The sequence below is a fragment of the Leptosomus discolor genome, chromosome 1 (genome assembly GCF_034619465.1).
Source record: "Leptosomus discolor isolate bLepDis1 chromosome 1, bLepDis1.hap2, whole genome shotgun sequence".
Classification (NCBI taxonomy): domain Eukaryota; kingdom Metazoa; phylum Chordata; class Aves; order Leptosomiformes; family Leptosomidae; genus Leptosomus; species Leptosomus discolor.
The window spans coordinates 9,833,323-9,857,256 of NC_141391.1; the positions used below are offsets into that span (position 1 = coordinate 9,833,323).

The 23,934-nt window shown below is 41.9% G+C and overlaps 1 protein-coding gene across 3 annotated transcripts in view; it reads left to right on the top strand.

Moving 5' to 3' along the window:
- The first annotated feature begins 9,818 nt into the window (after positions 1-9,818).
- LOC104346970 (glutamate carboxypeptidase 2) overlaps positions 9,819-23,934 on the top strand; it is a 28,832-nt gene continuing 14,716 nt past the window's right edge. Inside the window, exons 1-7 of one of the 3 annotated variants that reach the window (XM_086481714.1) lie at positions 9,819-9,936; positions 11,313-11,421; positions 13,842-14,028; positions 14,720-14,821; positions 18,521-18,646; positions 21,365-21,551; positions 22,898-22,991. In XM_086481714.1, the coding sequence (XP_086337840.1) occupies positions 9,819-9,936; positions 11,313-11,421; positions 13,842-14,028; positions 14,720-14,821; positions 18,521-18,646; positions 21,365-21,551; positions 22,898-22,991 (923 nt within the window). Of the gene's footprint in view, positions 9,937-11,312; positions 11,422-13,841; positions 14,029-14,719; positions 14,822-18,520; positions 18,647-21,364; positions 21,552-22,897; positions 22,992-23,934 lie in introns of those variants that run through there. The other 2 variants (XM_086481715.1, XM_086481716.1) reach the window with 2 other exon arrangements.

Consider the following 23,934-nt stretch of genomic DNA (forward strand, 5'->3'; position numbering starts at 1 on the left):
TGGCTGCCCCCTCCCTGGCAGTGCTCAAGGTCAGGCTGGATGGGGCTTAGAGCCACCTGGTCTGGTGGGAGGTGTCCCTGCCCATAGCAGGGGGTTGGAACTAGATGGTCTTTGAGGTCTCTTCCAACCTAAACTGTTCTGGGATTCTATGATACTCAGTATTTCCCACTCAGTAGGTATCATGGGGTATGAGAGAAGACATAAGAAGGAAGTAAAGAATGAATGGGGGTGAAAAAACTTGAACAGAGTCTCTCACATTGAATGTATGAGATTTAACGAGTGCCAATGTAGTTGGTAGACCGCATGACAGCAGACACTGTAAAACTAGGACTATTGTTTTCACTGGCTTTGGCCAATATAACACGATTGAATGTGTATCACAAGCTGAGGATCTGACCTGACCTGACCTAACCAGATCAGAAAAACAGCTGTGAGCAGAACGTAACTCTCAAAGAATGAATTTACTCTACGGATTTAAATACATGACACAGGCACATCTTTGCACACATTCAGATTCAGCAGGCATGACTCCTCACTTTCCCAAATTGTAAATGCTGTAGTTGCACTTATACAAGGCAAGTGTAAGTGGAAATCAGAAGAAACAAACCCGTGATGTTCATTTTACAGTTGTATTTCTTTTTGCTGACTTCCTTGAAAGCAGAGCAGCGCTGTCAGACTGTGGTCTCGGGTCATAGGAGTTAAACAAATAGGAGGCGAATAGGCTCAGTTTGGTGGGCAGTCTGTGGTTGCCATCTGGTGGCTAAGTCTAAATACTGCAGGAAAATAAGGCTCCCGTCTCTCGACTATGCTTTCTTAACAGCATTTTTAGCGAACGTGCGTGTCTTTTCACTATTTTGTTTTCTTTCAGAGTTAGTAACATGTATAAGATATTCCGAGATTCATTACTTATATATGCAAATTCTCAGAAATTTAATTATTCTCTTTTATCTTTTGATTCCAGAAATCTTCATTATTGTGTTCTCCTTCACGTAACTTACTCTCTGCAGACTAGCTCTAAAAAAAAAAAAGTATTTGTGTCTAAGAGTAAGAGATTTTCATGTGGTCCTCATCCTTTGTTTAGCAGAGCACCAATCCTACAAATGTTGCCACCCTCACCAGCCCTGTACCAGCACATTCTAGGTCCTGTAAAATCTAGACAATATTGTTAGACAGTAACAGATGGAGTTGATTGACTGTGATGTTCAGGAAGCTGATATTGAGGTGGCCAAGAGCGTCTGAAGGACTGATGTCACTTAAGGCTGTTTCATTTATATTTTCAAAATGCCAAGATACAACTTTTGCCATTATTTCTCCCCAGCTTCCCTATTTCTATGCTGTCTTCTCAAAAAACTTTGGCTTGTTCCAACAGAAGAACAAGTTGCTATTGGCAACATTTCTTTTTTAGACCCCCTCTGCAGGATTGTCTAAAGAATTCACCCTCTGAGTTTGGAATGCAGAACACAACTTAGACCTAAATGAATTGCTGTAGTAAGCCTTTATTTAAGCTCTTCAGGTGAGGAAGAAATGACTACACCTTTTGGTAAAATACTCATTTAAAACCTTCAGTCAGGTGTGTGTGGTTACAGTGCCATATTTCACAGGCATCCCTACATATGCATAGCACCAGCCCGATCTGAGGCTGTAGGTGCTTCTATAACACAAATTAATAATATACCATATGAAATATCACATACATTGTACAGAAAACTAATGTAATTTTATTCAGATGATTACATTTACAGGCTTGGATGCAGAATGCAGCCAACCTTTGCAGGTCTTTCTTAGCATCCGTGAAAGAGCCTGTAAGTTATCAACAAGTTTGTTTTAGTAGTCTTGTAGCAGCAAAACCTAAAGTTTACATCGATTTCACTGACCATCAGCAGCTGCTGAAGGGCAAGAACCTGCGAGTTAAATGCTGTAACACTAAATACTTTAACAGAACTGAACTCTGTGTCATCAGTAAGATTCAGGCAGGACATACTCAACTGATCCCCATCCGTAGCTGCTGCCATACATCATTTCACTTCAGTCTTCCGCTATGGAGGTGCAGAAAATGTGTTCGGTTTCTCGCATAGCGACTGAAGCACGTGTGAGGAGACCTTTTTTTGTGATAATGATACTCAGCAATGAAAATAGACTAAGACATAAACAGGACCTGCCTTCTCATGCTTGCCATTCACCTACAAAGAAAAAAAAAACATAGACATGGCAGGTCTCCTCAGTGTCACTGCTTTCATTGGCCTCATACTTGAAGGTAATTTTAACTGAACCACAGCGGTGCTGGAATTATTAAGGTATCTCTTAACAAGACAAGAAGAAAAGGCATTTACAACTGAAGTAATTAATCTTGTAGTGCCTGAAGGAAGAAGTGGACCCCACAGATCCAATTTCATTCCCCTGCTTTCTGCCAGACTCTCATTTAGTTTAGTGCTTGTTTCAAGCTCTGCTAGAATGATGCATTTTCAACATAAAAAGGCTCAGCAGAAGAGGGCTTTCCTTACACCGCTGGGTAGAACAGCCAACGTGACTGAATTCTTGAAGTGGATTTATTTTTTCAAATAATATCAAATTCACTCACTGAACGCAGCGAAACAGATGTTAGCACTTCCTTTTCACATAGTTTCAGAGAACTGATGACTTCTTTTTAGAGGTCAGGGCAGGAGAAAGCATTCTTCCCCCTACACTGCAGGACTTTCACAAGAGTTATTTTAAAGAGTTGTTTATTTCTTGCTTTGCCTTTCTTCAGCTTCTGTCTTTAATCTGAACTCTGACCTTTGGCTCATATTTTTTTTTATACAGCTGCATATCCTTCTATTGCACTCTCAATTGCTTTTTTCATCAGAAGGTTGAGTGTACTCCAAGTTGTCCTTCGCGTGGTGATCACACGCAGTTCAGGAGTCTGATTTACTTGCGCATCATTCCAATTTCACACCAGTGCAGTTTCTTTTCAAAGCAACTAGAGAGTAAGACTGCGGTGATTCAGGCCAACACTACAGGTCTGTATGACGTACTGAAAATCAGTGAAGTATTTAAGTGCCTGCTTGGGGGACAGTTCATTTGAGCCCCTGCGATATTTTTCAAGGAAAGCTAATGCTTGAAATATGCAGACAAATGAGGGAAAAAAATTCTCCCCATTTTTTACTGACAGCAGAAATTATGACACAGTAAGAGGAACTTTCCCTGGTAACACTTTTTTTTCTGCGTGCATGCAGTGCATAGCTATCTTCGTCAAAACAAATTGCCTTTGCAGTAACAGCAATTGCAAAGACCAAGAACTGGTTAGCCCATCATCAGAAAGTCAAGTGCAGATTTAACCAATGCTACAGGCTTTGGATTCAGGGAAGTTATTGTAGTCTTGTGGTCAGGACACAGGGCTGAGAAATCAGAGACTTTCCTGTCTACTACAATGACCTCAGACAAGTCAGAAAGACTCTGTACTTCAGTTTCAGTGAGGATTAAAAGAAGGACCCTGCATAAAGTGCTTCAAACTAACCAGGAAAAATGGTGCTGTCTAAGGCCAAGTGTTCTAATTTCTCCATATAATAAAAGAAATAAAAAGAGATACAAGACCACAGAATTATCCTGAATAGGACAAAAACTGAAAAAGACATTGCAAACTTCTAGAGCAAATATTTATTTCTTACATCTGACTACAAAAAATCCCACTGAGAATTATTAGCCTTTCATTTCTGAGAAAATGAAATTCACAACAGGAAACTATTAAAAAAATAAGCTTCATACTTTGCATGACAATGCAACCACACAACGAACACAAATGTCCATAACAGTGGTGCCTATTTTTAACTTGTTTTTAAGATTTAAAGCTGCTATGTCTTGTTCACCAACAGAATTGAAATGGATCCCTGCTTCTGCCTACACATACTAAACCTCTTCCAGCTGCAACAGAAGATCTTAAAGAATAAACAGCTAGGAGCAGACAAAATTGCCAAAGCACGTAACAGTGATAACCACAGCAACACCACTATTCCGTGAAATTCAAATAATACATATTGGCTAACTGTGACTCACCATCAGCAAAGAGGGGCTTTTAACAGGCAGTACAATTTAAGTCTGCGTAGGTAAGCACAGAAACAAACCCTCTTATGCTTTGCTCCTGTAGCAGGCAATAACTAGCGCATTAGTAGGCTTCAGAGCACTCCAGTGCAGCTCTGAGGAAAGCAAAAATGGTCAGGATGCTCCTCTTAAGGCAGTAGTAACATGACTAAACTGCAGGTTATTGATTTCTTGGAGCAGAAGGGCCCATATTTTGATATCAGCTTTGCACTAACACCTGAGAGGATTTCCGTGTGTACATCATTAATTCTGCCCCATTCTCCTTGTTTTCCACGTTGGCATCCCAGTCTTTGCTGTAAGAACCACCAGAAGAGTCTGTGCTTGCCATATGTGAAAGATCATTGCTCTGGGAAGGCAAAAGCTGAAAACAGCCCCAGGAGAAATTGCCTTTCTGTAAAAACTTGTTCTCAATCCATAGAAAGATTCAAGGCAGTTAAGACATGGGGGCATTAAATCTGCAGTAATAACAGGCCATTTTCATTCTCATGGTGGCATTAACACAGGGCAGCTTGAACTGATTTAACATTCTGCTGCCACGAAAGGGGCAGATACTCCCTGGATCACCTTTTGCCAGGTCTGCAGCTTGTCTGACTCCTCCATGGGTCAGTCCAACACCATAATCCAGCAGCAAACTGAAGCGGAGAGAAGGAAATACTCTTCTGTGCCATACTGATGAAGCCTAATGAATGAGTTCATCAACAGCCCAGTGCGCATCACAATCGGGACAGAACTGACTTGTGAAGCCAACAGCAGGAGTGAGCAGCAAATGCTCCCTCATTCAGCGTGGCAAGCTGTTAAATCAGTGCAGGTGTCTTTACTTAGCTTTATCCTTCTGCTTCTTGCAACACTGGGGCTGAGACAATCTCTGTTACAATTCAGAATAACCTCAGGTCTTTCACTGTGTAGCACAGATCCTTGGAAGCCTTATACCATTTGCAGTACCTTCCTCTTCCTTCTCTTAATATTTGCTACCCCAAAACACTGTACTATTTGAATAACCAGACTCTCTTCTGCAAATAGAAGGATATTCACCTCTAGGACTTCTGTAGAAGCTGAAATGTTCCAACATTTCACTATCAAGCCCCAGAAGTCAGGAGTGTAATTATTTCTGACAGAGTAACAAATGTCACCATTCAAGACAGAAGGGAGTTAACAGAAGAACACACCTGAGCGGGTACTTACTATGGCAAATTTGTTATGATTTTCATTAGGGCATAAGAATGGATTCCCCTGCAGAATTTTAAGAGCTGGGAGAGGAGGAAAGAGGATACAAAACAAACTCAGAAGAGAGAAGGAGGACAGAATGAGCGAGCCATTATAGTAGGAAAGCAGCCCTGATACTGCTGCTTTTTTTGGTAGTTACCAGACTCTGAGCAGAAGGAATGTTATCACAGCCACGTAAATACTCCATGGATCTCTAAGTGCACAGCATAGGGACAAGGCACAAACCCAACACAGAAAGCTAATAAACTTGACCACCAAAAATTAAAATCAGGGAGGTGCTGTTTACATTGACTTTTGTCATTGCTCAGTGCTTCATGTAGGCACACAGGCAGCATCCTGACTTCTTTATACAGAGACCTATAGGGAGAAAGATGTTAAGAAAGCTCAAGTTTTGTTTCCAGTACGCAGCCATATGTGGCACCTTGCAGAATGGGACGTTTCAGAAGCACTGCAGTGACATGGAAATCAAAAGAAGTGATTTCTAGGCCCCTGAGAAAGTTTCATCTATGCAATTTCTATTGCAAATACGAGAAGAATATATAGAAGGGGGATGGAAAACACGACATAAACCTACTTACTATTTGCATGCCTTATATGAGTAAGCAGTGTGAAGCTGGTATTTTGAATAGTTTGAAAATATGAAGCTAGAATAAAGTGTAAGAAAAGTTTTCTAGGTGAAAAGTCTTCTAGGTTTCATTTCCTGCTCTTCTATTGACACTTTACAACAATACATAGAATTTAATTCACTCGTGAAGCATGTAACAATAACTTCTATCAGAAACACTTCAAATTTAATTAGTGAGTGGTTCTATAGCATAATAGACACTTGGAAGTCCTGAATTGCTTTACTTCTTTTCAAAATAAATGATTTAATCCTACAGAACCCTTGGGAGCTGGGCAAGTCTTTTCATTTCACTGTCTGTTATCACAAATTTGGAACAGAGAGCCACAGGCTTTAACATATACAAAGCAGACCGCGTATTAATCCACAAGCAGCTCTCCACTAAAAACACAGAATCATAGAAAAATATTAGAAGGGATCCCAGGAGGTCAGTTCAGACCAACTCCTACTCAAAACAGAGCTAACATCCAAGACAGATCATGTTGCACAGGGCTTTGTTCATGTGTTTTGAAAAGCTCCAAGAATTTCTGTGCCACATCTTTGGGCAGCCTGTTCTAGTCCTTCCCCACTCTCATGCTGAAGCACTTGTAATCATGAGACTTCTTCCAGTTGTTTAACAAAGACTTCATCCGTTTTCTCAGGTTTAGAGAGCAGTCAGTAGCAGACCCACCTGACGTCCCCTTGTTGGCCTCCCCTCAAACCCTGGCACATAAGCTCTCAGCCAGCCTGTCACCAACTCGACAGCAGAACTCCATGCATTTGAGCATCCACTCTTTCACAGTTAAAACCGTAACAAAGACTGGCAGCTATAAGCAAGGACACCTTTATTTGACAAGCTATAAAAGCTGTCCCCAGGCATTACAGTAGTGTTATCTCCACACTAAACTGGCTGTTCCTCCAGTGGGTTGTAAGGGACATAACTGGTTTCACCTTCTTCGCTTTATGCTCTAATCAAAAGAGTTTGTAAGCTCCTGTCCCAATCACCTATCAAACTAGCTTTGCGACTCAGGAATGAAAGGCTACTGCAAAAACTGCCACTGAGACAACTTTTCCCCACCCTTCCCCAAATCCCAAACTTGAGTAAACTCGCAGCATGCATTTAGTAGGTACGCTAAGAATGTACATCAAGTATCCCCACAAATATTTGTAAGCTGTATTTGCAGTAAATTAATGTGGCAACATTTTCACATGCTGAAGACTAGCAAAGCGTAAATCCTGCAGGTATATCAAAGGAAAGTAGCACAGAAGTTGATCTTATTGTATCTGTGTTTGAACAGCACCTTAACGTTACAAATAGGTTCCTCAACACCTTTCAAGTACAGATCCTACCTGAAATAGTCACAGGAAATTGGTATCAGTTGGACCTAGGGAAAACTGTGTCACAATAAATGACATGTAAAAGGATAATCCCAACCAAAACATTGCCTGAGGTTTGCATTTCAAAAAACAGTGAGTTTGTTTCTTCAGGTGGATGAATTGAAAAAACCCTTTTTTTCCTACATTCCTCACATCTCAGAGATAAGAACAATAAGTCATAGTACTTTGATTGATAGAAGATTTTCCACTAAGGCATAGAGAGAGGAGAAGCATTAACTTTTCCTACTTTTTGGTTTAGTGAAATGGCTTTACCTGCAGAGTGACCTATACAATTCTGTGTAGAAACAAGCATAGCACTTTGTGCATTTATCATAACTGTAATTTGTTCTTGAATAAAGCTTTCCTATGCCCTTTGGCTGCTGCTATTGTGTATCTTAGGGTCATAATGTTCTGTCCAAGCTGCAGGCACACTGAAAGACTATCCATAAAATGTCTCAAAGCTGTAATTTAGAGCTTCTAAGTGGTGTGGGCAGGTCAATTAGTTTCAGAGTACTGAACAGAACCAAACTTTTGACAATATTCCCATCTCAATTTCCTCACTGTTCCTTTCCATTTTACTTTACTTGAGTAGGTGTGGCCATTAACAACTGGGATTGCTTAAATCCCTCTGGAATATTAATTGAGAGATAAAACATGCTTTGGCTCAGTACCCAGTCCCATGGTGCTTCATTAACTTAATTTCCAAGTGCTTCAAACAGAAATTCACTGATCCAGGAGCAACTCCAAGTTTCTATGCCCAGAGGTGCCTTGGCTGTATTAATCTTTTTAGGAATACCAGAAGACTTGTCCATTCTTCAGCCCACTTAACTTAAATACCACACTGATTTCAGCTTCCATCAGTGAGTAGTGGTGGAGTAGCAAACACAGGCACATTATGCCTTCCAGGTAGAAAATGAGGAAGGAAAGTAGACTGCTGGGTAGAGGTACAACCTTCCACTGTGCTCGTTTCCAAACTGAAGTTCCCTGTATATTATAGGGGAGAGCTGGGCATTCCAGACTGCTCTCTACAACAGCCAGCACGCTGAGGGCAACTTGGCAGGCATCTGGGTTTGACCTGACAATGTGGCAGAGTACCCTGCTCAGGGTATCATTAAAACCAGGACTTTTGCACAATAGGGCCAGGCTGTGTAGGATAGTATAAAGCAGGAGGTGGGACTAATATCAGAAATATTGGTGCCTTTTTTTTTTAGTATCTGCCCAGTCATTTGGAGTTTTTTTGTCTCTTAGAAAAAATGTGACGCATGCTACTGCTGTGTCATTGGTGTATTGCTCTTTGCAACCAACACTTCTGCTTTCCACAGGGCCTATCTAGTGGTCTTGTACTAAGATTTCCCAGTGCAATGGGCTCTGCAGATGAGGTCAGTCAAAGTCCAGTTTCTGGAATTCATCCTAGAGCTAGGTTTTGTCTGTATCTGCAAGTCGTGTGGTGCACTAGGAGCAGTCCTGCAGCGCTTGCAGCTGCTGTAGGGAACAGGCTGCCCATACTATTTGCGGACATGGTCAAAACGTAACTACAGACTCCATGTCTTAAACATCATCTATCCCCCTAGCTAGCTCCTGAACAAGGGTTCTGAGGATGAAAATCTGTGCAGAACCCAGGAGGCCACCTGTGCCTGCAAAGTTCCTCTCTGTTCATGGACATAAAGGTGCTGCTTCATCCCAGATGGGATGACTGAACACGGACTGGGGAGGTTTTTCCAAAACAATACAGTGGAGATTTTAAGAGGCAGGAAAAAAGACTCCATCGAAGTCAAGGGTGTACAAAGTTTGATGACTGTCATCAAACCAGCAGTTGGGGTTGTACCTGTATAAACCAGGCAGAAACACAGAGCACAGAGACGCCTGGTAGTCAGCCTACCTCCCGGTGAATGAATCCACAGCGGAACGTCTTTATAGCCTTTCAGAAAGCATTGGGTATTGGGGCATAGTATTTCATACAATAAATCTCCGAGAATAATGGGTTTTACCTTTGTTCCCCCTCACACTTGCCATGCTGGTGTTGCCCGCTCTGGTGTGTGCCCCGTGGAGGACGGCGCGGCCCAGCCCTGTGCGGAGCAGCCACGGCGGAACCGCCGCCTTCCCCCCGCACCGCGCTGCAGCGAGGTGACACAAACACGGCGGGCGGGTACCCGGGACATGCAGGGGGAGAGCGGGCAGGCGGAGGGGCGGTGGGCACGGCTGGACCGACCGACGGACCTCAGCGGGAGCCTGGCAAGCGCCCGGGCAGCGGCTTCGGCAGCCGGGCGGGCTCCGACACCTCCAGCCTCGCCCGGGCGTGATGGGGGCAGCGCCTCATCCCCGGGCGGTGGGGGAGAGCGGGGCCCTCGCGGCCGGCCCCGGGGCTGCGTGTGAGGCGGCCGGGCTGAGGCGGGAACCGCTGAGGGGGCCGCGACCGACGGCCGGCGCCCGCCCTCCCCCTGCCCCCTCCGGGGCGGGCCGGGCCGGGCCGCAGCGGGACTTCGGCCGGCGAGGCGGGTGCTGCCGGGAGCGGCGCGGGGCGGCCGGGAGCGGGCCGGCAGCGATGTGGACGTCGCTCGGCGCCGTCACGGAGCCGATCGGCCCCAGGGCAGCCAGCGGCCGCTTCTGGGCCGTCGTCCTGGGAGCAGCGGCGGGGCTCTTCCTCCTCGGGTTCCTCCTCGGTACAGTGCAGCCTGTCCCCCTCCCGATCGGGGAGCTCTCCGGGCCGGTCCCGGCCCTTCCAGCCGGGGGAGGTGGCTCGGAGCCGGGCGGAGGAAGGGCCGGGTGGGGGGAAGGAGCGGGCGAGCTCCCAGCGCCCGGGGCGTTGTGCCAGCGGTGCCCGCGGTGAGTCCGTGCCCGGCCGGCCGGCACCTCCCTCCCTTCGTTCCCTTCACACCAGGAAGGTGCAGTCACCGACCCCTCCTGGGATTTCCATCTCCCCCTCAGGAGAAGGGGCCTTTGTCCTTTCGACTTGTTTGTCGATTTCCTTTCCGATAGAGTAGTTACGCTGTGGGCAAGAGAAGAGGCGCTGGGTTTTCGAGGAGGGGACAGAAGACGGGCCCCTCGACCCTGCTGGTTAGAACCACACCAGCCCAAGCCAGACGGCTGGGAAGGGTTTGAGAAGCGCTGACAGGAGGGGTGAAACAGTCTTTAATTTAATATCCCACCTCCCCCTCAGCCCGAGCAGGCAGGATTGGGGATTGCTGCCACAAGAGATTAGCCTGCCCTTCCTCCCCTTTGGTTCACGGATGAATCAGGATCGGTTTGGGGGAGGAAGGAAAACAAAATAGACGCTTGTATTTTGAAATGCCTTTTGGTATGTATTTGGGGTTCATGCCATTGGGAAGCCCTGACTGAATTCCACTCTGGTGTGGAAAGAGCCTTTTGCTGTGCCAGTGACCAGTGCCTCGCCGGTGCCAGCTTGTTACCGGTTCTCTGCTCCCCACTGGTTCTCTCATTGGCACTAGCCGTGTAACTGCGGGTGCATTTGCAGTGAACATGTCCAGTCGCTGACCCAGAAATAAAAACAGATGCCAGAAACACTTTCTTTCTAGCCAGGTGTTCCTCTCATCACTTTGCACAGTAAGGGAAGGATTCCAGAATAAGAGCCAGACAGAGCAGAGAGTGAGAAAGGAGTTACAAGACATCTGTTCCTTACAAAGGGTGTCTGGGTTTCTGTGCATTTTTGTAAAGCTGCTGCCTTATTACTGAGGTGACTGATAGGACTGACATGACTGACAGCATGACGTTCCGGTGCTAAAGGAAGATAGATAAGTCTCCTTAGCATCTACTGTAAAATAACTGTGATGAATAAATATAATACAGTATTTTATTCCCCTCAATATCTACCTAGCTAAGTAAGTTCTTCTAGTGTGTGGGGGACTGCCACTGCCATCACTGTGCAGCCAGCATTAGGTTATGGCTGCTTGTCTTGCTGAGGTAAAAACAGTTGTAAAACACACAGTGAAAATCTCGTGGTGATACCACAGAGAAATAGTGTGTGTCATGGGAATATTGCTCTGGTGTTTTTACTGTTGTATTTTGGTGTGTTGTACAGGCTGGTTTGCAAAACCTACAGAAAGGAAGACATCTGTGAGTCCTCATGAGGACATGAAGGTGGCATTTATGGCTGAAATGAAAGCTGAGAACATCAAACGGTTTCTTTAGTAAGCAAGTACTTAAAGTAATTAAAAATTGGCCAAGCTCTTCTTCAGCATTTGGTGAATGCTTGTGCAAGGTTCAGCCTTTCTCTTACATGTCCTTTTCTAGTGTTTGAGCCTTTAGTTCTTCCTACAGCTTAGGCCTTGATACCTTATTGCTACTCTCCCTTCACACTTTGTCATGCTGTGACCAAATTTATGTGTTAATCTGTCACGGTTCTGACCTGGTACACACTTTCATGAAGAAAGATTATGTTTCCAAGCTCTGGCCTTTGCGCAGTGAATATCTAGAACAGCCATAGTAGATATCAGCTAGTCATCTGATGGTACATCAGACTGTTCGTAATAAATCTGATAGTCTTAAAGCTTTAGGGACTTTTTTTTCCCAATATTTTTTTCATTTCATCTACTCTTTAGATTAGGTGATTTTAAATATACTCTGTTTCTTTTGTTAAATCTTAGAAGCAAAGCTGCTAACATTTGTTGCTGAAAATTAAAGCAATGGATGACCATATAGATTTTAAAAAATCTATTACAATTTAATTACTGTAATTAATTTCTTAATTTCTGTAACTACAAGGAAGCTGAGGTCCTATGTACACAGATTGTTTTTCTCTTAGTAGAGTGTAGTATTTGTTAAAGCTGTATTTATTCCAGTCAGTAACAGACCAGAAGTGATAGTTTATTGATAGCAATTTACTTTCTGTGTAAAGAAAGTGTTAGAGTATCAGTTATTTTAAGAGTAATCAACAAAGTCAGCTTTGCCTTAAATTCCCAGCCCAATTAAATAGCATGAAGTTCTGTCTTGCTACAGAACTAAATTGCTAAATAAACATTTTTCTTTTATAAGATTGTGGCAATCCCACTCATTTCATTTTAAGTGCACTTGCCACAAACTGTTGCAAATAAATTAACTGGAAAGTATGTTCTTTTTACTATGTAACAGCCATGTCCTGGACTATATAAACATTGAAGACTTCAGATTTTTTAGTCTTAACCTGTGTTTTGACTCCTACAAAGTCAATTGGTATTAAACAGCTCTGTAAAAGGTCTGCTTTCAGCGCTCTGAACTCCCTGTCTCTATGCCAACAGGAAACACTGTACCTTATTTACTGTCATGCGGCCAGTTCTGTGGTGAAATGTGGCAGATATTTAGTTACTGCTGAGAACGGCCAGTACAGGTAGTCAAAAGGTTACAAGAGGAAATGAAGAAAAACAAAAGTTCAGTAAATGGAAATAGAATATAGGAGAATGTTATTGCACAAGTCAAATTTTAATGAAAACATGAGACTTAAACATTCCTAACTCTTACAGAAAACAGCTGTTGGCTCTAACAATAACACATAACTGTGCTCTTGGTTCAATATATCATCCAGAAAATGGTACCGTCACTGCAGCGGGGACTTCTGGTACGGTGTCGATGCTGGATGTTGACTTTATCAGAGGAACATGGTTTTATCTAGCAACGTTCGATACAAAAGCAGAAGTGTGTAATTATTTCAAAGTGCTTTGTTTGATGGCTTTGTTCTCACTGGAACTCAAGAATGAATAATTTTCCCAACCTTATATCCCTTCCTTATTGAAGATCCAGTTTCCTTCATTGACACCAACTGGTGCGACACATGCTTCTGTGGCATGTTGATGGCATGGTCATGTGACAGGATGGGGACATCATGATGACAACCCCATTCAGCTGGGAGTTTCTCCAGCTGACTTCACCATTGGGCTTTCTCAATGGTCTAGAGAATTTTTTTTTTTTTAGAAAATGGATTGCTCACTATTTACGGTGTCTTTCGCTGTTTGTTATTCACACTGGATGACTTTTACGTCACAAACTGTTGAGTTTTTGGTTGAGTTTTTCTGTTCCTTGTTTGTAAGCCACTGTGAGCTCACTCTCTCTTATTTGCTAACAAAACACACTCAGAGTGAACTTTTAGATAAACCAACATTTGTGCCAAAATGAATTAAAATAGTGGGAGCCAAGGAGAATATCCAGCTAATTACAAGTAGGGATCACAGTAGCTATGCACCTTTCTACATTCAATACATGAAGGTAATTATACTCAAATCTTGTATCACTTCACAAGGAAGGTCGGTCTCGTTATGCACAGAAGCAATTGGCCTAAGGTCACCCAGAAGACAAGGAGTAAAGCAAGAACAAGACCCCACAGCTGATGCCATCATGCCATTCTTGCTGAGCCACGCTGTGAGGAAGATATGAACACCTATGGTAGCTCAGGACAGACAGAAAGCCTTTACCTCAGCTTATGTATAAGACAGGCAAAAACATAGCTGCAGAGGAGTCTGGGTCCTCACTTAGCCTGGGTACGTCTGGTCATCTCTAGTGGCTTTATTTCCTTGTAGGCCAAGAGTTCTGATTATGAGCTGCAATGCCTGATCCTGACTCATCGCTTCTTTTTCTCCAGCAATTTTACGCGGCTTCCTCACCTAGCAGGAACAAAGGAGAACCTCCATCTGGCACAACAAGTCCAAGCTGAGTGGAAGGAGTTTGGTTTGGATTCTGTTCAGTTGGTTCATTATGATGTCTTGCTCTCTTACCCTGATGACACTAAGCCCAACTACATCTCAATAATTGATGAGCATGGAAATGAGGTACAGAAAACACCAGTTTTTGCAAACAGGGACCAATATCACCTTCCTACACCTGGGAAGCCTGGGAGGGAAAGCTATCCTCTGCTTTGTTAATGGTGTTGTGCCTGATACAAAGCACACAGAAATCAGGGGTTCCAGTTTGCTTTGATATTTTGTGTCTTTGTTTCATAATGTGCTTGCTAGGAATAATAATAACTACCCTGATTCATATTACTTTATGTAATTCAGTTGTTTTAAAATTATTCTGTTATTTAGAAAGAGGAAAGCATCGTTATTTATGTTGATTCGTTATACAGTATCGATGATTGTGCTAAATTCAGTTTCTTGAAGATTAGGGCTTAGGCCTCAAGCTGTACCATCACAAGCAACATCAGTTCATTACGGAGTAGCTCTGTGTGCTCATAGAAGCTCCAGGGATGAGCAGAATGCAAGTGTTTTTTACCATTATGATCTAATCTGCCCTTATCTGCAGGATTCTGTGTGAAGGGCGGAGATGGGATTTGCAAGGTCGCACATTAAACCTGCATGCTGAAAAGGATGCCCAGTGCTTGCTGAAGTTTTGGCCACTCCTCATGTAGAGTTCTAAAGTTACAGTCCTTTAAACTGCAAAAATGCATGTGAAATGTGCCTGAATAGACAGTACTTCTTTTCCATATTGACTGGTTTACTTTTTTTGTTTCTTTCCCACTAGATTTTCAACACATCATTATCTGAGCCTCCTCCTCCAGGCTACGAGGCTGTTAGAGATGTGGTGCCACCCTACAGCGCGTTTTCAGCACAAGGAATGCCTGAGGTAACATAGTAGAATAGTGGAAGAAGTAGAAGTAGAAACAGAAACAGAAGTAGGAACAGAAGTATAAATAGAAATAGAGACAGACATAGAAATAACAGAAATAGAAAAAATGGAATACCATAGTGTAGGGTAGCATAGCATAGCACAGCACAGAGCAATACAGAATAATGTGAGATTTGTGGGTCTTAGGCTTTAGTTCAAAACCTGACATATCACCAGTAGGAGAGGTGCCCCAGCTCTGATGTTCTTGGGAGTTGTGCGATGGAGCAATGTTCGAATTAAGCAGTCATACATATATGTTTAATTTTTTTCTCTAGTGTGAGTCAGAACTGGATTTATTTTTACCTTCTTCTTAAAAAATATGGTAATATATCTTTATTGTTGTCAGCTGCTATAAGCTTCCTCAGATATTCCTGTGACTATGCACCATTGTTTCCCATCTTGGTGAACAAATAAGACTATTACATTTGCGTAGCCAAATGAACAATGTAGTTTGCAAAATGCTGCTTGCCCAAGGCTCCCGCTGACAGGTAGAACTGCACAGTGTACAGTATGCTTGTGAGTGGCTTTCACTAGCATTTCTAGCTGGTGCTAAAAGCCTTGCTGTGATCTGAGCTGAACGCTAATTCTTTCTATCTTATTGTACAGATGGTACCGGCTGACAGGCTTTCTTTTATAAAGCTGGCCTGTGTAACAGGAGTTTTCTGTCCTATGATCATTGGTGGTTTCAAGTAATATTTTGTAAGATTAGAAACTTTTTTGTTGTTCTCAGTATCTTTCCTGTCTATGCATAGAATAATTCAGGTTGGCAAGGCCCTCTGGAGATCATCTGGTCCAATGTCTACTTTGAAGTTGGATCTGACTTTGAAACCTGCTAACAATGCTTTTACTCACACAGGGCGTTGTTAGAGTCATGTACTTTCTGAACTTTGTTAATAAGCTGTGCAAGTCCAGAAAACAAAAGGCATCCTGTATTCATTTGCCTCGGATACTCACAGGAAAGTGGAGAACCAGGCAGATAGTCTGTACCCTAGCATATGAGAGCTTTGAGTGTTTCAAGAATTGCAGTGGGAATTTTGGAAAATAATGTAAGGTAAAATTCATGGATTCTGACTTTGTATTGTAACATAATATCCCCAAAGACAGGGAGAATCACCTCACTGCTTTATTTGGTTTGTGGAGAGCTACAGTAAGTGATGGGATATGGGAAATAATAAAAACAAGATTAGTAAGATGCAGCTTCCTTCTTTAGAAAATTATTGTATTTTAGATAAAAACTTCATTTCTGAAAAAACAATACCTAAAACACAGATAATCTTTTCAAAATATGATGCTCATCACCTTATTATATAGTATTTTGACAAGCTCCAGGCACCTGGCTAGTGCTGTTAGCAATAACATTCTCCAGTGAGCAGTTGTCTGCACCTGTACTGCAAACAGCATAGGAGGGACCATGTATATAGCTCAGCAGTGTGAACACTCACTGAGTTCAGGGCTCTCCTGAGTTCTCGCAGGCCTGTTTATGTATTTTACATTAAAACCCACTCTATTAAAAGACAGAACTAAGCTGTGGAGAGATATTTGAACCTGCCAAGTGCAATCATCAGTCATAGGTTCTCTTTCTGCTCATTAATTTTGTGAATGATTCCTGCATAATGCTCCAAGCTCAATGAAGGGAGAAGGCTGTAAAGTACCCACATCCCAGGCTAACTGCAGTCTTACGAGTAGGCCACCTTCCTGGAAAGTGGGAGAAATGGTCAAAGTTCTTCACACTGGGAGAGGCCAAGAATGCAGCTCACACGTTTTCTGGGTGAGTGCTATAGTCAGAGAGTTGTGGAAATACAGATTGGCACTGCTATTATGTTTTGAAGGTTAAATACTGTCAGAGTGGGATAGTAGCTACTTGCCTGCTAGAGTGACACCCTGCAGAGATTTAGAAGTAGTTCCCAGTCACTTCAGGTTCTCAGTAGATGGAATATATCCTGTATGAATCATTCTGCAACAGCAGGAAAAATGCTATGAATATGGATTATATACTTTATATCAGATAAAGTTATGAAGCTTCTTCTGAAGATCAGAACTGTTCTTTTCCTTGTGTGATGGCATCTACTTCATCAAAGACATTATTTAAAAAATGCCTGTAAAGTGTGAACAGATTTTTTAGCATAAAATGGTACTCTCCTGTTAACTTGTTTTGCACTTCAGTGTGGAACAAGGACCCTGAATATGAGAACCCCACAGGTTGCTATTAGTTGTTGTAATTACAGCTTCGTGATTGTGTAAACCAAACTTTTGAAATCAACATTTTTGTATTTGTCATAAAAAATACAATAGCCTACAAATGTAGGTATTCTTACAAGATAGTCTAAAGAAATTGTGTTAAAATGGAGGACTAAATTCCCCTTTTGCTTAATTTAGATAGATTGGAAGAACTGTCTTGACTTCAGTAGACTTAGACTTGATTTTACTGAGAGGGAAAACTACTCCATAAATTCAGAAAAGCCTCCCCAAGAATAATCCTTGTGTTTATGAATTATTCTCTGAACAGAGAGAATAGAATCTTACTAGATGTGAAACTGTTTGCCTTATTTAAATACAGGCCCCTTTATTTCATTAATTTGTCTGAAGAGTGCATTTTGCTCAATTTAAGAAGAAATTGCAATTTTAGCAGATTACTGGTGAAACCGGTACAGTCAAAATGAGTGTACCATGGTCTTACTAGGACATGCCATATGCTGTTGTATGAGACCACCTGAATGTCTAGTCAGTGGTTTTTATATGAGATTTAGGCTTATACCTTTTTGAAATTAAACTGAAGATATCTCTGGAGGTGTTCAGTAATATGGAGAAAGGCACTACGGAAGAGTTTCCCGTCACCTAATTTTAGTTGTCTGAAATTGTAGGCATCTTCCCTAAGCCAGTCTTTGTGGCTTTTTGTGGGTGTTTACTCTAAAACAGTCTTTGAAGTATAATCAATGAAAGGTATATCCTGAGGGCAATTTATTACTTCCTAGAGTAGGTGTTTAAAACAGGTTTGCGGTGAATTCTCCTGGAAAGGGTGAGTTCTTGGAGAACTCTTCAGCTCTTCACTGTCTATGAAGTGCACTACAGGACCTTCTTAGACAATGCACACAACTTTTAGGTACCTGACATTAAAGATGAATCGTGCACCAAGTACTGAATAACATGGTTGTAACACAATCATGAAGAATATTTATTCATGTTCAAGGTGTATTCATTTTGACAGTCAACTACCTGTAGCTTCTGCTGTATTGAACTAAGAATCAAGTCCTGAGAATTTCATAGGATATTGGCATCATTCAGTCTGCTGCATAAAATACATTTGATATTTACTGTGGTGTTTGGGTCCAAAATAACTCCAGATGTGCAAGACTGACTTCAGGTTAAACAGGCTACAAAGGGAAGTAAATGCCATACTCTGAGCACTTACTCTAGGTTTCTGGTTCAGAAGTCATATCTTAACTTTCTCCATTGTGGAAAAAGTCTGGCAGCTTTGGATGGTGGGAGTTTAAATTAATTAGAAGTCACTTGCCTACCTAATTGTCTCATGATCAAAGAAGAATTCATACTGGAGGCCCTCCCAGAGCTCACTGTTCCCATCTTACTTCCCTCTTACTACATCCTCCTTCTGACATGCTTACTGACGTTCTTGTTTCAAATTCTGCCTCTTTCTCTCAGGGTGAGTTAGTCTACGTGAATTATGGCCGCACTGAGGACTTCTTTAAGCTAGAACGTGAAATGGGAATTAACTGTACAGGGAAGATTGTTATTGCCAGATATGGGAAAATCTTCAGAGGAAATAAGGTAATGCCTCTATATAAAATGTTACTTGTACTGTCCTTCAGTTGATTTCAAGAGACTGAAACACTTACCTAAAGTGTTCTGGAGATTTTAGCATAAGTCGAGTTTTCACAGAACTGCATTCAAAGATGATTCTTTAATAGAAGACACAAAATACATGTTTGATCTGTAGGATCTATAATGCATGTATAGGATAAAAGTAAATAAGTTGGAAAATGTTATGTATTTTCATATTCATTTGCATACTATAAATTATTCCAAAATATTACTAACATTCTTGTGTAATACACTCTAATGCTGAACTAGACTGTTCTTCCCTATTGGTTCAGCTTTAAGATGCCTATACTGTGTTTCTTTATAATGGTTTCTGAACATCAGGCAGCGACTATAACTGTATGGAGGTTATTTTAAATTCTGTATTTAATAGTGTCCCTATCATATAGATGTTTGTAAACTACAGATTTCTGCAGATTTCCATGGCCTGACAGGAAAGGACACAATCATGTGCATACTTCAGGCTTACATTCAAGTCATTTCCTCAATAGGGATGTAAAAAGACATTTAAATGTGTTTGGCTCTTGTATAAAAATTAGTTTGACCCTAATTTGGGCAGGACTATAATTTTTATTTCTCAGTCACCTAAGGATATCAAACACTGAATGTTCTCAGTGGAATTCCAACTCTTATTATATGCTGTTGACTAATCTTCTGTGAGCTTTTAAGGGGGTAACTCGCTGTTTCACATATGTACCATTTTCACCAGGGAAAAGTAACATGTAACTCTATTCTGTGTCAGATAATGTTTTCACTAAATTGTTTACCACTCTTAAAGATACTATCTGAATGGAAAAGACTTAAAAATTGAAGAAGGTATTGCTGTCTGTGAATCTTTTCTTAAAATGAAATACAAACACCTCAGAGTTACTAATATCTAGGGGGAAAGTTGTCCCATGGTTTGGAAATTACATGCCCTCATTGACACAAAGGGAAGATATGTTCACTCTTATGGTAGTGTTTCTAGTGACTGTTTATATGCTAAAGAATTCAGTAGCCTGTATAAAATCTGGAGAACTGTACTGTCTTTTTCTTACTTCCTAATGGTGTGCAAGAATAGGATAGAGGATGAAGGCAAGTACTGTGTTTCCTAAAAAAAGCTATGGTATTTCTGAATTAAAATACCCAAATTTAAAACTCTTGAGGATTAGTTGTCACTCAGTTACTTATACATCGCTGTCATATATAGTAGCAAAACAGATTGGGATGTCAGAATGACGTACATTTTCTCTCTCTCACTCTCTACCAACCAGTATTATACAATAATAAAGTTGCATGAGAACAGTTTTTTAATCAAAACAGCATGCAGGTCAGTCCTTCTGCCATAATAAGCCTAAAGTACACAGTCTTTGGAGTTAGTCTTGTTCACAGCCAGAGACAGTTTCAAGCTCTCCAATAATAATCTTGCTGTGCAGTCTGAACCCTGAAGCACATTCAGGAGAACATTTAGGTAAATACATGACTGAAAGATAAGATTGCATCAAGGTGATAGAGTTTTTTGTCATCCATGATTGTATTGATCTGGATGACAGAATACAAACTCAAGTTATGTAGCAATACTGTGAAGGATGTTTTCCATACCACTGCAGTTATCTCCTAACTAAAATTCAAAGGAACAGCAAACCATTTAATTTCATTTGGAACCTGATATCTGCATATATGTTTTCAGAAAATTTTATGATATGATACAGTTATGGGCCCTTTACTTAGCCCAACTGTAAAAAGCTTTGAGGAATAATCACTGTGGTTTATATTACTTTGTCATGGTTTGAGGCTGGGCCGGCCACTAACGAATGACAGACGCTCTCTATTAACCCCTCTCCCCTCCCAAAAGGAAAAGGAGAGAGAGAACAAGGGAGAGAGGCTTTATGATTTGGAAAAGAAAACTAAAACAGCGTTAATGAAACAATAACAATAAAAGAAAAGATAACAATAAGAATAAGGAAATAATGAAATATATACAATATGTACAAATAGATACAAACCCAATACCGAACCCAACTCCCCCCACCCTGATGACGATAGGTCACCACTGATGCTGCAGGGCTGGCACTGGGACAGTCCCAGGCTGGACTCGGCAGCAGACAGGGATGGGATGCAGGAGCTGGACTCAGGCACTGGGTTTGGGGATGCATGGATTGGGATTGATGACAGAAGAACAGACAGAGTCCTCCTCAGATGTTGGCCATCGAAGAAGAGAGATTGACCCACGTGATCCCTCAGCTTTATACTGAATATAACGTATATGGAATGGAACACTCTGTGGGTCAGGTTTGGGTCACTTGTCCGGTTCGCTCCTCCCTGCAGGTGCGACCTCTTACGTGCTTGTGACACTTTTCACTTACGGCACCCCATCACAGAGTACAAGATTTAGCAGTGACCTTGGTTGTTGTAAGAACAAGTATAAGCAAGGGCCTCTCTGCATACCATTCCTTGGTACGATCTATAAACATCAGGCCTTATCACTGCTGGAAGCAGTCACTGTCTGAAAAAACATGCTGCTGTTTCAGAAAGTGCCGTTAGTTAGAGGAGACCTAACTGAAAAGTTAAAGCACTAAAACAGAATTAGTTCTGATTTAGCCCAAACCAGGACAACTTTCTTTTGCCCCTTGGACTCTGGTGTCAAGCTATAAAGGACTGGATAGGGACTGGAGATGTGCTTTGCAGGTGAAGAATGCTGAACTGGCAGGTGCCAAGGGAGTTATTCTGTACTCTGACCCTGCTGACTACTGTGCCCCAGGAGTAGATCCCTATCCAAATGGCTGGAACCTTCCAGGTGGAGGAGCCCAGCGTGGGAATGTATTAAACATGAATGGGGCAGGGGATCCTCTGACACCAGGTTACCCTGCAAAAGGTGAGTGACACTAGAGAAGTCGTGCTCTGAGGGTCTGGTTTCAGGAAAGGGGTGGGAAGGTATTTGGGATGTTCTTTCCCTTGGAAAAAAAGACATTTTTTCTTGGTCTTTCTGTTGCTCAAAAGAGACAGCTTTGGGCTTCACATCAGTAGGCCATTTCTGCAAATTTTGCATGAGAGAAACTGAGGGAATGTTAAGGGAGCCACACAGTGCAGTGCTGGGCTGCTTAACCTCACAGACACGCCCAAGTTAGCCCAGAGGTCGTAACACAAGTATTCGACAGCTGAAGCCCAAGTCTTTTCTTTCTGCTTCTAGTGAGTAAGTCAGCAAGGAACCAGCCTGCACAGCTCACAGGTTTCTTTGCTTTAGCAGTTCTCTTCCTACAGGATTTGGGCTGCTTTCCCTCCACAGGAGCCCTTACTGGCAATGCTGAGACCTTTCATGCTGGAACTCATGTCACCTAGCTGCAGCTGAGGCTCCTGAGAAGATGACCATTCCCCACTGGTTCATCACCTTCACCTCTCGCTTCCTCAGCTGCTTATTTGAGCTCTGCCTAGGCTATTTCATTTCACACCTAACCCGGATAATTTTGACTGAAATGCATTAAGAACAATTCATGCCAGCACTTGAGCCAGCATATCTGAGCAGACTATGAGGAAGATTTCTGGTTTTGCATCGTAGAGTCAGTGATCTTGTAGATGAATCTCTGCCTGCTTCCCTCAGCAAGAGTCGCTGTGAATGTTGTATAAGGAGGAAACTGTTCTTTTCCATACCTGCTGGCTTGCAAACACCAAATTTTGTCCACATTGTGAAAATTAAGATTCTCATTTGTAAACAAACTATGGTTTATATTTGAGCTTTGTCAGAACAAAACCTAGGCTTCATTTTGTTCACAAAACCAGCAAAACAGAATATTCAGTAGCCCAGTCTATAAGATTTTACCTGCATCTCTTATCAATTGGCAAAATTTTTGTAGTTCTCAGCTGAATGTCCCAAGCGTCAGACTATGGGTTGCCTCTTTGCTTTTGTGCTTTATCTGTGGCTTAATCTGAAGTTCTTTCCTATGGAGAAAACGTCTATCTAAAAGCATAAAAAAAACCCAAATAATTTTAAAATTTCCAGCCATCTCTAAATGTGTGTTTGCTGGCACTGTGGGAGAACCTTTGTTAGTGTCTCTCTGAAAACATGTTGATAAAGCATAAGGAATGAAATCACTGAAGAAATGTCACCCAACTTCGAGGAGGGTGAAATGACTATCTCTGATTCCAGTGTTAGGACTGTGCTATGAACTGTACAGTTTCCTTCTGAGAGTCATAAATACAAAAATATCTCTCTTTTGCTTTCAGAATACACTTATCGATTAGACAAAGCCAGTGGTGTAGGTCTCCCAAAAATTCCAGTTCATCCCATTGGCTATCTCGATGCTGAGTCGTTACTGCGGTAAGTGTATGGAGTCATGAGGAATGTTCAGCAGACTTTTTTGATAGTTATGAGAGTATCTGAAAAGAAAGGGAAAAGACTTTTGCACTGTGCTTCTACTGTAGCTGTTGAAATAATGTATGTCTGTTTGTCATTAGGTTCTCTCTAGGAGGTAAATGTTCTCTGTTGCTACATATCAGAAATGTGCAGAGTGATCTGGAAAGGATAATTTGTAATATATCATGAGCAGTCAAGTATGCTGAAGTTATAAAGTGCCTCTGAGTTTGAATAAAGACAAAAATTTTTGAGGATGACATGGCTGTCTTGTGACAAAGACCACGAATGAAGTCATTCATGTGTCCAGGGAAATACTTGCCGTGCATGTTTGATGGGACAGTGTCTGTGCTGTCCTCTGTTAAAAGAAGGTGTGTGCTTTCTCTCATCAGGTGTATTGTGTTGCGTAAATACGAAATGATGCTAGCAAACTAGTATAGGGACACTGAGGAAACTCTGGAGTATTATAGGGGATTTATTAGATATCTACGTGTGAGTGTGCTGACTAAACATGCAAGACAGGCTACTGGCTTGCCAGAGGACAACATTAAAATTCCTAACTCTCTTAACAGACCAAGTTCTCTGAAAAAACTAAGATGTGGCTGAGTTGGCAAGTGTATCATTCCCCTAAAAATGTAGCAGTAATCGCCTGTATCATCTATAGAGATACAGAGCAGGAAATGCCAGGGTTGGCACCAATACCATGGATAAGTGTTTAGGGCAGTAAGTGAACATACTCTTGGTGTGTATTTGTATAGGAATTTTACATCTAAATCACATGAGCAATCATTCTGCTCTGTTTGATGCCGCTGTTTGAATATTGAGTCAAAAAAAAAAAATCCATCTTGGTTCTCTATGCAGATTTCCTGTGAGGTATTGAAGGTATTTGTTTTTATATGAGGCAGAATTT